Source organism: Hypanus sabinus, chromosome 6 (genome assembly GCF_030144855.1).
Source record: "Hypanus sabinus isolate sHypSab1 chromosome 6, sHypSab1.hap1, whole genome shotgun sequence".
Lineage (NCBI taxonomy): Eukaryota > Metazoa > Chordata > Chondrichthyes > Myliobatiformes > Dasyatidae > Hypanus > Hypanus sabinus.
Window position 1 is genome coordinate 19595145 of NC_082711.1, and position 13944 is coordinate 19609088.

General features: G+C 43.8%; 1 protein-coding gene across 5 annotated transcripts in view; it reads right to left on the reverse strand.

The window, feature by feature from the left end:
• Nucleotides 1-13944, reverse strand: part of LOC132395348 (5'-AMP-activated protein kinase subunit gamma-2) — a 526748-nt gene that overhangs the window by 122664 nt on the left and 390140 nt on the right. For all 5 annotated transcript variants that reach the window (XM_059971827.1, XM_059971826.1, XM_059971828.1 and 2 more), the window contains one exon: nucleotides 6020-6071. In XM_059971827.1, coding sequence (XP_059827810.1) covers nucleotides 6020-6071 — 52 coding nt within the window. The remainder of the gene's footprint in view (nucleotides 1-6019; nucleotides 6072-13944) is intronic.

Below are 13944 nucleotides of genomic sequence, written 5' to 3' on the forward strand. Positions count from 1 at the left end.
ATTGGTAGAGTTGTGTAGAAGGCTGACAAAGAATACAGAGTGAAAAAGATCAGTTGCAGAAATGGGCAGAAAAACGGCAGATGGAGTTTCACCCAGATAAATGTAAGGTTTTGCAGCTTTGTTGGGCAAATGCAAGGAGACAGTACACTGCTAAGCAGAGAGATCTTGGGATTCAATTTCCTAGCTCCTTGAAAGTGGCTACACAGGTCAATAAGGTGCTTAAGAAGGCTTGCTTTTATTAGTCAAAGCATTGAGTTCAAAAATCAAGAGGATTAAATTGCAACTTTATAAAGTTATGGTTAGGCCACATCTGGAGTACTGCATCCAGTTTTGGTTGCCTCCACTGTAGGAAGGAGGGTTAGAATTGAGCCTTTGGAGAAGGTGTAGGAGAGGCTTACCAGGATGCTGTCTGGATTGGAGAAATAAACTTGGGTTGTTTTCCCTGGAGTGCCAGATGTTGAGGAGAGATCTGAGAGAGGTTTACAAAATTATGCCAGGCATAGATAGAATGGACAGAGAGCATCTGTTTCCCAGGGTTGAAATGTCTAAATCTTTAAATCTAAATGTCTAAATTTAGATGTCTAAATCTAAATCAAGTATTGAAGGTAAGTGGAGGTAAGATCAAGGGGGATGTGAGGATGTTTTTTACTCAGTCGATGCCTGGTATGGAGGTAGAGGCAGATACATTAGAGGCTTTTAAGAGTGTTTGGATAAGCAAATGGATGTAATGAGGATGGAGGGACATTGGCATGTTGCAGGTAGGACGGATTAAGTGTTTGGGTGCTTTTGATTTGCTTTTTAGCTGGTTTGGCACAACACTGTGTGATGAATGGCCTGTTCGTGTGTTGTACTATTCTACATTCTATGTTCTCCCTATCTTTTTATTCTGGCTTCAACCCCCTTCCTTTCCAGTCCTGATGAAGGGTCTCGGCCCGAAATGTTGACTCTTTACTCTCCTCCATAGATGCTGCCTGACTTGTTGACCTCCTTTAGCATTTTGTGTGTGATGCTCAAGATTTCCAGCATCTGCAGAATCTCTTTTGTTAATGACTGCAGAATGTTTCTGAATAATGTTGTTGAGTAACATGTAAATGAGAAACATGGGGCATTAAGAGTAATAGTACAGAAATGGAAAGAGACTATTTTCTGGGGTGTTTCTGTGGATGGATGGGAACAGACTGGAGCAGATTAATGCAGACCTAACTAGCTAAACAGAGGAGTATGATGTAAACAGCCACGACAAAGGATGCAAACATTTCAAATTAACGATATGTAAAACAACACTTGGACAGGGAAAGCAAGTGAATTGATATTGAGCTTCAGATGTGAAATAAACACACAGGCACACGTAGTTTCTTAGCCACAGACAGGTTATTTTAGAAATCAATAGCTCTGTAAAGCTGTGCTCAGGCATTTTCTTTCCTTGATCAATATAGCTGAGTTAACAATTAACTCAAGTTGCAGTGTAAACATTTTCATTCCAACTGCTTTTTAATTTTCTGTGCACACCGTATGCTAGAGTTAAAGCATCCACATATTTACTAGCTGAGGATTACATGTAAAATCATACACACACAAATAACACAGGTATATCCATACGTAACAGATAGAGAGACAGATAGGTACTTTATTGGTCACAAAGGAAATTTGTCACTGTAGCATTATAAGTACACAGATATAAAAATATACAAATAGAAGTAAAAAAAAAGAATAAAAATCAGTCCAACAGGAGGCAGCCATCACTTCCCTGGCTATAGGTTGACTCATCAAAGAGCGTAACAGCTGAGGGTAAGAATGAACATATAGAGCTCTTTGGAGCAGCGTAGTTCTCTTAGTCTATTACTAAAAGTGTTTCTCTGTTCAGCCAAGGTGACATGCAGAGGGTGAGAAACATTGTCCAGGATTGTCAGGATTTTCCATAGGGTCCTTTCTTCTACCTCAGCCTCCAGTGTGTCCGGTCTGACTCCAGCTTTACGGAAGAGCCAGCTCTTCCAATCAGTTTATTGAGCCTGTTGGCATCACCTGTGTTGATGCCTTTGCCCCAACACACCACTGCATAGAAGACTGTACTGGTGACAACAGACTGGCAGAACATGTGAAGGAGAGGTCTGCACACTCCATAGGATCTCAGTCTCCTCAGGAAGTAGAGGCGACTCTGACCATTCTTGTACACAGCGTCTGTGTTAGTGTTCCACTCCAAGTTTGCAATCCAGGTGCACTCCCAGGTACCAGAATGGGCTACCAGTGACAGTGGTGGAGGTGGATACAGTAGGGTCTTTTAAGAGACTCCTGGATAGGTACATGGAGCTCAGAAAAATAGAGGTCTATGGGTAACCCTAGGTAATTTCTAAGGTAGGGACATGTCCGGCACAGCTTTGTGGGCCGAAGGGCCTGTAGGTTTTCTATGTTTCTACTTGTGAAATCTCATACACACACACAATGAGGGAGTAGTGCAGGCTTAGTCTTCCTAAAGTCCATCATCATCCTTTGTTTAACTGATATTGAGCTGCAAATGATTCAATTTGCACCATTTGATGAAGTCCTCTATCAAGGCCTTGTATTCATCCTCCTATCATCCCTTTATACACTTAACCATTGGGAATTTCTGCAGATGACCCTTAACTCAGTGTTGTAGCTACAGTCCAAGATATACAGGATAAACAGGAAGGGAGCCTCTACAGTCCCGTGGTGCCCAGTGCTGCTTATAGCCATGTCCAACACACAGCTCTGAAGCTGCACAAACTGTGGTCTGCCAATCAGGTAGTCCATTATCCAGGATACAATGGAAGTACAAATCTGCATTGAACAAAGATTTCCAGGAATCCCGCCCCCCCCCCCCCCCCCAGCAATGAGGGCTACATGGTACTGAAGGCACTTGAGAAATCAAAAAAGCACAAGCCTCACAGTGCTGCTTTGCTTATCCATATGGGAATAAGCTGTTCAGCATCGTCGACTCCAATGTGGTAGACAGACTGCAGGGGATGGAGGGCTGATCTGACCAGGGGTTGGAGGTGAGCCAGGACCAGCCTCTCCAGGGTCTTCATGATGTGTGAGGTCAGGACCACTGGATGGCAGTCATTAAAGACTTTCGGTTGGCCCCTCTTGGATACTGGGACCACAAATGACATTTTCCACACAGTCAGGACCTTTTCCAGGCTGAGACTCAGATCGAAAATGCACTGGAGAACTCCACACAGCTGCTCAGCACAATCATTCAGGATCTTGGGTTCACACGATCTGGTCCCGATGATTTTCTAAGAGTTCTTCTCACCGTAAAGGTGAGTCCATGATGACTAGGAAGTTGGTGCAATGTGGGAGTCGGGGGGGGGGGGGGGGGGGAGGAGATTGGGTGATAGCAGTTGGTATGTGGAGGTGTGGATGGTAGAGCAAGTATGGAATGTAGACAGTGGTAGCCTGTGTTATTCATCTACAGGTTGAACTGGAGGGAGGAGGGGAGATGTTGGTGCTGGGAGCATTGGGTACCTCAGCACCTGGACTGTTGTGCTGAGGGGGGTGTGAACAGGAGGGCAATTGTCAAATCTATTGAAGAATTGGTTTAATTCATTAGCCCATTCACGGCTTCATTCTGAGGCTTAACAGCTATGCTGATTGAAGCCAATAAATGTAAAACTGTGTGTGTGTGTGTGTGTGTGTGTGTGTGTGTGTGTGTGTGTCCATACATAATGTAACATATTTATACACAAATACGCACAAAGATATTACCAAGTATTCCACTTACATATTTTAAAGTTGAAGTATATTGGACAGAATTTGCTTAATACCTGCAAGCAGTCTTAGGGAATTTCAATATGTAAAAATCCTTCAAAACTGAAAGGGAATCTTGATCAAAAACCAATTTTTATCCAGTATCAGCTTCTCCTTTGACTTTTAGGGCTTGCAGTAAAATGTCAAATTTATTTAACAATGTAAGCTAAGCCAGAAACAAAGTAGGTTTATGTTTAGAAAGGAAATAAATGTCTCCATCCTCTTAAAAGGAAGTGGCCATGGCAAAGCAGGAATTATGCTTTTCAATGAGATTGCATTTTTTGACAAGGTCTTGGCTGGTTTTATCCAGCATTTGACCCAGAGCTAATGATTACCCTGGCTTCCTATTAAATCTGGCACTTCTAAATCTCGTTTTTTCCTTTTTCTGGAAGATTAGCATTTCATAAATACTGCAGTTCTAGCTGACATCTTATGAGTCATCTGCTTTGGTTTTGCAGCTTCAGGGAAAAAGTAAGAGGCTCCTTTTCAGAAAATCACACAATTAGTTCTTTAATCCATCAATGATTTTACACCACACATAAGCACATCCTTTCCTTCCAATTAGAATTCACAGCCCTTGCTCAATCACGGTGATGGCTAGCAACACTTCACAGCATTACTAACAGAATGTAAGCAGCAGAGTAAGTCAGACGGAAGAGCAGCAGTAAATCTAAATCCTTCTGCCTAACCCATAGACAAAGTATTTCAGAAGCAAAACTGTAACATAATCCATATCAAAAACTGTATTCATTAAATACTCAAGCAACACACACAAAATGCTGGTGGAACTCAGCAGGTCAGGCAGCAACTACAGGGAGAAGCGCTGTCCACATTTCGGACCGAGACCCTTTGTCAGGACTAACTGACTGCTGCGTTCCACCAGCATTTTGTGCGTGTTGCTTGAATTTCCAGCATCTGCAGATTTCCTTGTATTTGTTCATTAAATATTCCTAGTGACACAGACTCAGCTGAATATATGAATGGGAGGAACAGATGCAGTAACAAACAAATAAAAGGGAAATTATCAAAAAATATAAGCTACAAGAAAGGGGGAAAGCAGATGCACTGCACCTCAGCAAACACCACTCACATTAAGTTTATGTATGATCACTACTTCAAATTGCCTGAATTGAACTTACACCAGCCATAGATCACACACACGTTTGTAATGTGGCTGGGGTGCAGAAGAATGAGGAGGGGTGGAGGGAGGCGAGGAGGTGGAAGCCAGCAAGGGTGAGGAGAAGAGAGAAGGAGAGCAAGCACAAGGAAGTGTGGGGGGGGGGGGTGGAGAGAGGGACTGTGAGAGTAGGGGCAGGGAAGGGTTATATGAGGGAAGGGAAGAACAAATGCCTACAATTTCCTCTTAAAATGGTTGTTCACCTTAGAGATACATATGGGCAAAAACTAAAATAACATGGCCTGAATCTGAGCCAACCACTTATCTTACACACAATATTTGGAAAAAAGTTGAAGAAAGGGACTGATGGAGGAGAGGACTGAACAAAGACGGGTTGGAGTTAATGGGACAGGGTGTCACGGGGACAAGGAGGTGGGGTCGAGAGGATGGAGGGATTCATGAGAACTGGGAGGGGGCTCAAGAGGACAGGGGAGGTGTTTGAGAGGATGGAGGGGAGGGGCGTTGAGGGGACAAAGGGAGGGGGGCTGAGGGGACAGGAAGGGGGTTGAGGGGACAGGGAGGGGGGTCGCAGGGATGAGGAAGGAACAAGTGATTGAGGAGGGGTGCAGGAGACTGAGGAGGAGGTGGGGAGCGAGTGATTGAAGAGGCAGGGAGTGCTTGAGGTCGATGGGATCGAGAAGGGGAAACATGAGAGGATCGAGGAGGAGAGGATGAGGGGATCAAGGAGGAGTGACTGGGGAGGAAAGGGAGTGATCAGGGAAGAGATAAGGAAAAGAGGGATTGATTGAGGAGTAGGGGATTAAGGAGGGAAGGAGTGATTGGAGAGGAGGGGGCTGATCTAGGAGGAAAGGATGAGGGGGGAGTCATTAAGGATAAGGGGAGAGGGTGAAAGGGAAGGGAGTGAACGAGAAGGGAGGACGCACTGAGAGGTGGGTGAGTGAATGAGAAAGAGACTGCGATGGAGTGAATGAGGAAGAAAGGGGTGAATGAAAGAGGGAAGGGAATGAATAGGAAGAGAACAAAGGAGGGTGGATCGAAGCAGCACCCAGCTCAGGGGCAGGAGAGGTGCCCCTGCTGTCGGCGATACCCACATCGGGGCCGTGAATCGACTCTCACCTTCATCATCCAGCTCCAGCTTCTCCAGCATGCCTTCCACCGAGCCTTGCACCTGGGTCAGGAAGAGGGGCACAGACACAAGATGCGAATTAACAGCGAGGTCGCAATCCGCTTTGCCCTGCCCTGCCCTGCCCTGCCCTGCGCTGCGCTGCTCCGCTCCGCTCTGACAGAGGCGCTGCCGGGCGCCGAGCCCCTGGCCTCCCGCGCACTGCCTCCGCTCCGCGCGGTGCTCGATTGATTCGCCGCGCGATCCGCTCGATTTCCTGCCCGGCGCGCTGCTCGATTCACCGGACTGCGCTGCCTCTCGTTCTGCTGCTGCAAACCGGCCTTTGAAAATAAGGTCAGCGGGGGGGGGGGGCCAGTTCCCGTTCCCCAAATACAAATATTCTGTGGAAGTGCTGGTTTGTCAGCAACTCATTATGAATTAATTATTTTTAAATATCTTGGCTTTATTTTGTTTGTCAACTTTAAAATGTGTATCACCAAGATAGGATTGGAAGTCATATAAAGACCCACCCCCTCCAAATTCACGGAGACACTGGAATAGTCCTGTTTGCTGCAGTCAGAACGTGAGCGCGAGCCGCAGCTCACCTGGAAGCAAGTCAACGGGTGCAGACAATGCAACGTATGCGCACTGCATTCAATGTTACAGTCACTGGATGTCAACAATGCAACATGTGCGCACTGCATTCAATGTTACAGTCACTGGATGTCAACAATGCAACATGTGCGCACTGCATTCAATGTTACAGTCACTGGATGTCAACAATGCAACATGTGCGCACTGCATTCAATGTTACAGTCACTGGATGTCAACAATGCAACATGTGCGCACTGCATTCAATGTTACAGTCACTGGATGTCAACAATGCAACATGTGCGCACTGCATTCAATGTTACAGTCACTGGATGTCAACAATGCAACATGTGTGCACTGCATTCAATGTTACAGTCACTGGATGTCAACAATGCAACATGTGCGCACTGCATTCAATGTTACAGTCACTGGATGTCAACAATGCAACATGTGCGCACTGCATTCAATGTTATAGTCACTGGATGTCAACAATGCAACATGTGCGCACTGCATTCAATGTTATAGTCACTGGATGTCAATAATGCAACGTATGCGCACTGCATTCAATGTTATAGTCACTGGATGTCAACAAAGCAATATGTGCACACTGCATAAAATGTTATAGTCACTGGATGTCAACAATGCAACATGTGCGCACTGCATTCAATGTTATAGTCACTGGATGTCAACAATGCAATATGTGCACACTGCATAAAATGTTATAGTCACTGGATGTCAACAATGCAACATGTGCGCACTGCATTCAATGTTATAGTCACTGGATGTCAACAATGCAATATGTGCACACTGCATTAAATGTTATACTGTCACTGGATGTCAACAGTGCAACGTGTGCGCACTGCATTCAATGTTATAGTCACTGGATGTCAACAAAGCAATATGTGCACACTGCATAAAATGTTATACTGTCACTGGATGTCAACAGTGCAACGTGTGCGCACTGCATTCAATGTGGTACTGTCACTGGATGTCAATGCAACGTGTGCGCACTGCATTCAATGTTATACTGTCACTGGATGTCAACCACGCAAGGTGTGCACAATGCATTCGATGTTGCATTATCAATAGTATATTGTCAGCATATGTAAACACTGCAATGTGTGTGTACAGCATTCAATGCAGACAATATGCTGCCACTAGGTACAAAGTGCACGCACTGCATTAAATGTACTCTATATTGTACTGTCACTAGGTGCAGACAATGCAAAGTATTTAGAGGGCATTCTGTGCAGTGCATTGTCAACATTTATGGACATTATAACGTGCAGACAGAACATCCAGTATGCATAAATCACTGTCATTGGATCCAGACAATTCAAAGCAGGAAATATTATACTGCCGCTAGATTTAATGTGTGCACCTAGCATTAAACATAACCACTGTACTGTCACTCAATGCTAGCACTGTGATTTGTGCATACTGCAGTCCAAACGTAAATATTACAGTGTCACTGAGTGAAGAAATTGCAGGTTGCACACTGCATTAAAAATGTAAGTACTGTGCTGTCATTGAATGCAAGCATTGTCATGTCTGCACCCTACATTCAAAACAAAATAACAACAAAGTAACACCAAAGACTCCGTTCAGGTCAAAACCCCTGTGGACTGGAAAAGTCAACTGTTCATTTCCCTGCCTAGATGGTGTCTGACCGCTGAGTTCCTTTGCTGCTTTTGTGTTGCATCATCTGCAGTCTCTTGTATCTAAAGTATTGTACTGTCACCAGGTGTAACGATTGCAATTGGTAGATGTGGCATCCAACATAATGCTTCACTTCCATTGGGTATAGACATTGCTATGATTACAGATAGCACACCTAATAAGATAATACTATATCTGACAATGTAACTGCAGCAAATCAAATACACCACATTAAATAGAAACATTTTTAGTGCAAGCATACAGGTTCTGGTTGTGTTGTGTACATACGCAGATGATAGAGTATTTTTCGTAACATGCTGTGTCACGGTAGCGTAGCAGTTAGTGTGACGCTATTAGTGCACAGGGTATTCTGGAGTTTGGAGTTCAATTCTGGCGCCATTCTGTAAGGGGTCTCTATGCCCTTCCCTTGGAATACGTGGGTTTTTTCCTAGATGATCAGGTTTCCTTCCACAGTCCAAAGACATACCAGGTAGGTTAATTGATCATCTTGTGATTAGGTTAGAATTATTTGGGGTTGCTGGTGCAGCACGGCTGGAAGGGCCTATTCCAATAAACATCAAAGCATGGATCAAGCCACATGCTCAACATATCCTCATGGCCAGGCATGGAAGCACCAAAGCCCAAGAATGGAAAAGCCTACAGAAAATAACGGATTACAGGCCAGTTCATCACAGAAAAACCCGAGCAACACACACAAAATACTGGAGGAATTCAGCAGGCCAGGCAGCAGCTATGGAAAAAAGTATGGCTGACATTTCAAGCTGAGACCCTTTAACAGGACTGGAGGACTGCTTTTTCTCTTCCTTAGCTGCTGCCCGGCCTGCTAAGTTCCTCCAGCATTTCGTGTGTGTTGCTTGGATTTCCAGCATCTGCAGATTTTCTCTTGTTTGTGACAGGAAAATCCCTCCCTACCCACTTACAAGGGGCACTGCCATAGGAAAGCAGCATCCATCATCAAGGACCCCACCATCCAGGCCATGCTCTCTTCCCACTGCTGCCATCAGGAAGGAGGTGAAAGAACCTCAGGACCCACACCACCAGGTTCAGGAACAGTTATCACCCTTTAACCATCAACGTTGGACAGCGTGAATAACTTTACTCACCTCAACTCTAAACTGATTCCACAACCTATCGACTCACTTTGAAGAGCTCTACAACTCATGTTCTCAGAATTATTTATTTATCTATCTCCCTATCTCAGTATTTATTTATTTGTTTTTGTATATGCACAGCTTGTCTTGTCTTGCATATTAGTTGTTTGTCCATCTTGATTTGTAGTTTTTCACTGATTCTGAAGTAAAATCAGAATATGCTGGAGATACTCAGAAGGCTACCCAACATCTGCGGAGAGGAGGAGCATGGAGTTGGAGTTGGAGGTCAATGACCCTTGGAAGTGGAAAATTGAGAAAGCTGCTGCGGACAAGGACAAAGGTGGAGAGAACAAGGGGTAACTTGATGGGGAGGAGACGGGGAAAATCTTGCACCCTCACTCTCTGCATCCACTTCGAAGGCTACTGACCAAGGATGAGAGATAGGCATTCAATGATTTGCATGGACAAAGCTGGCCAAAGGTTCTGATTCTGTACTGTATCACACTACAATTTTATATAATTAGTAGAAAGTTTCCCCTCTACATGGAATGCGGCTTGCATTGTGGTGTGTCCTTTAAAAAGAAGCTCTGCAGACATCACACCTACAATACTAAATAGCAACAACCTGGCTAACTTGCAACAGATCAATAGAGAACAGCATCCAGTCACCTATACTCTCAATTTCACGGTCAGTGTTCACCAGGCAGCCCGACAAACGTCACAGCTGAAGACTGCTTCCTCTGTGAAGCTTTCACAACAGCAGTAAAGCGAGTTATAACTGTTCTAATGTCATTGAAAGGCAGGAAAGGAATTGGTAAAGCACAACACATTTTGGTAGATTAAATTGCAGCTAATGCCCATTACAAATCCTATCTACGTCAACAAACATTTAGAGGCAAAGATCGAGTGGACAGCGAGAGAACTTTTACCAGGACAGAGAAAAATTGAGGGTGCATGATTTTAATGTGATTGGAGGAAAATATGGGGGGGGGGGATGTCAGAGATGTGTTTTTTTACACAGAGAGTGATGAGTGCATGGAATGAACTGCAAGGGGTTGGTGGTACAGGCAGATACATTAGGGACATTTAAGAGACTCTTAGATAGGCACACAGATGTTAGAAACATGGAGGGTTATGTGGGAGTGAAGGGTTAGATTGATCTTGGAGTAGTTTAAATGGTTGGCACAACCAAACTGTACTGTTCTATGTTCTAAAAATATGGTTCATTACGTACTCAGGAGTGATAGCCTGAAAGCTCATGTCACCAGCTCAAGGACAGCTTCTGTCCCACTGTTATCAGACTCTTGAATGGACCTCTTGTACAGTACAATGGACTTTTGGCCTCTCAGTCTACCTCGTTATCTTTACCTGCACTGCACGCTTTCAGTACCTTTTACACTTTATGCTGCATTGTCATTTCCTTCACCTTATTCTAGCTCAGTTGGGTTGGCAATGACATGATTTGTATAAACAGTACGCAAGACAAGCTTTTCACTGTTATCGTTGTTCGTGTGACAATAATAAACCAATACCAAAGGACATGTACGCAGTCCTTTGAAGAAAAGCTCATGACAGGACACGAGAAATAAATTCTGAACCTCAGATAGAGGATTTAGATGCAGGATCTAATTAATTAATTTAGAGAGCACGGAACAGGCCCTTTCGACCCAACGAGCCGCACTGCCCAGGAACCCACATGTTTAACCCTGCCTAATCATGGGACATTTTACAAACAGCACTGTGTATATGGGGCCAGAAGGGCCTGTTCTGTGCCGTATCTCAATAAAATTTAAAAAACATGCATTCACAGGGAAGAACATACACAGCTCTTATGAAATGAACCCAGAACTGCAATAGGACCATGCTGAATGCTATGCTATGGTGGTGCCCCCAAGAAACAAGTGCATACACTGTATTAGATAACGAAATAGTCTTGCATTTCTCTGACACACACCACATCAAATATGCAGTCAGAGTGAGATAAGAGTGTGCTGTTATACTGTATGCACTGGATAGTGTGAAATGTCAGAATGATAAGCATGATGTGCCTGTGAAGCCGCTGTAACTTTTTATTGGACTTGAGTAGATGACAATAAACTCAACTGTGACTTCACTTGAGCACAGCGCAGACTGGAAGTAGAAATTATATCAAAGATACTGGACCACCATCAGCTGCTTCCTTTTTCCTAATGTGGTAAGTCACAGTCGAGTTTATTGTCATGTGCTCAAGTATAATAAAAAGTTGCAGCAGCTTCACAGGCACATAGCATTAGATAGCAGGCACATAGTAGTTAGCACCACACTTTACAGTACAGGCAACCTGAGTTCAATTCCTGCCTTTCCTATAAGCAGATTGCACCTTCTTCCCTCACTGCGTGGGTTTCCTCCCACAGTCCAAAGATGTACCAGTTGGTAGGTTAATTGTCAAGTCAAGTTCATTGTCATTTAACTATATATGTGTATACCATCACAGGAGATAACATTTCTCCAGACCAGGGTGTAAAGCACAGTAGTACACATAGCACACAATAACTTAGGAAAGTAAGAATAAAATCTACAAATGAATTACACATAAATAAACAAAGTAAAGTGCATAAATTAAATATTGTAAGATACAGAACATTAACCAGTGACACTTTGAATACAATGCAGCAGGGAGTTCAGAAGCCTAACAGCCTGAGGGAAGAAACCATTTCTCATCCTGATCGTTCTGTTTTTATGCATCGGAGTCTCCTGCCTGATGGTAGAAAGTCAAACAGGATGCTGGATGGTTGGGTGGGATCCTTGATAATACCAAGGGTTTAGTGATAGTACTAAGCGCTCCTGATAAATGTCACTGGTGGATGGTAGGGAGACCCCTATGATCCTCTTGGCCACTCTCATAGTCCTTTGTAGGGACTTCCAGTCAATCCCCTCAATGTTGTCAATTGTTCCCTGACTAGGCGACGGTTAAATCAGGAATTGCCGGATGGCATGGCTCGAAAGGCCGGAAAAGCCTATTCTGTGCTGTCTCTCAACAAATAAGTAAACAAAAACACAACGTTCTCAAGAAAACAGAATTATACAACAGTACAGTGCAGAGAAAATTTACAAAGATATTGCCAGGACTTGAGGAGCCGAGTTAAATTTAGAACTTTATTCCCTAGAGTGTAGGAGACTGAGGGGAGATTTGATAGAGTTATACAAAATTATGAGGAGATAGATAGGGTAAATGTAATCAGGGCTGGTGAGATTAAAACTGGAGTTCATGGGTAGGGCACTGAGGAGTGTGGTAGAACAGAGGGATCTGGGAATACAGATCCATAATTCATTGGAAGTGGCAGCACAGGTAGATAGGGCTGTAAAGAAAGCTTTTGGCACATTGGCCTTTATAAATCTATGTAATGAATATAGAAGGTGGGATGTTATGTTGAAATTCTATAAAACATTGGTGAGGCCAGATTTTGAATATTGTGTACAGTTTTGGTCACCTACCGACAGGGAAGATGGAAATAAGGTTGAAAGAGTGCAGAGAAAATTACAAAAACATTGCCAGAACTTGAGGACCTGAGTAAAAGAGAAAAGTAGGATACATTAGGCTTTATTCCCTGGAGTGGAGGAGAATGAGGAGAGATCTGATAGAGGAAAATATAATTATGAGGGGTATATATACAGTAAATGCAAGCAGGCATTTTCCACTGAGGTTGGGTGGGACTACAACTAGTGGTCATGGGATAAAGGTTAAACGTGAAATGAGGCTGGTGAGAGTGTGGAATGAGTTGCCTGCGAAAGTGGTAGATGTGGGTTTGATTTCAATATTTGAGATAAAATTGAATAAGAGAATGGAAGGGAGGGCTGTGGTCCAGTTGTAGGCCAATGGGACTAGACAGAATAACAGTTTGGCATGGACTAGATGGGCCAAAGGACCAGTTGCTGTGCTGTAGTATTGTGTGACTCTATAACGAAGAGCACAATTAAAATAAAAGGAAACAAAACAAAGTTAATTGCAGTGTAAAACGGTGCATGTGGAAGCCATGACACTCTTGCAGTTTTGGGCGTTCTGGAGTTTGGAGTTCAACTCCAGTGCCATTCTCTGAGGGGTCTCTGTACATCCTCCCAGTGGAATGTGTGGATTTTCCCCAGGTCCCCTGTTTCCTCCCACAGTCGAATGATGGACCGGGTTGGTTAACTGGTCATTGTAAATTGTCTGGTGATTGGGTTAGGGTTTGTCGGGGGTTGCTGGGGTGGCGTGACTCGAGGGGCCGACTGCGTACTGTATCACCACGTACATAAATAGTGCTGATATACTGAGGCAGTGATTAGGGCTGTGCAGGATGGTTCAAGAACAGAATGCAAGCCGAAAACAAGTACAAAGAAAATAGAGTGAACCTTCATGTCAATCTGAGCAAGATAATCAGCTGGAAAACACTGGAGTTATTCTAACGTGCCAAATAAACATGCTGCACATACTGAAGATAAGTGCCACTATACTCAATGTCAAAACTAAGTCACCTTTCTCAGAAGCATGCTATATCTTATCTTGTTTATTTGATATATTTTAAAGTATATGCAACATCTCAGTCAGCAGGTCAGGCAAC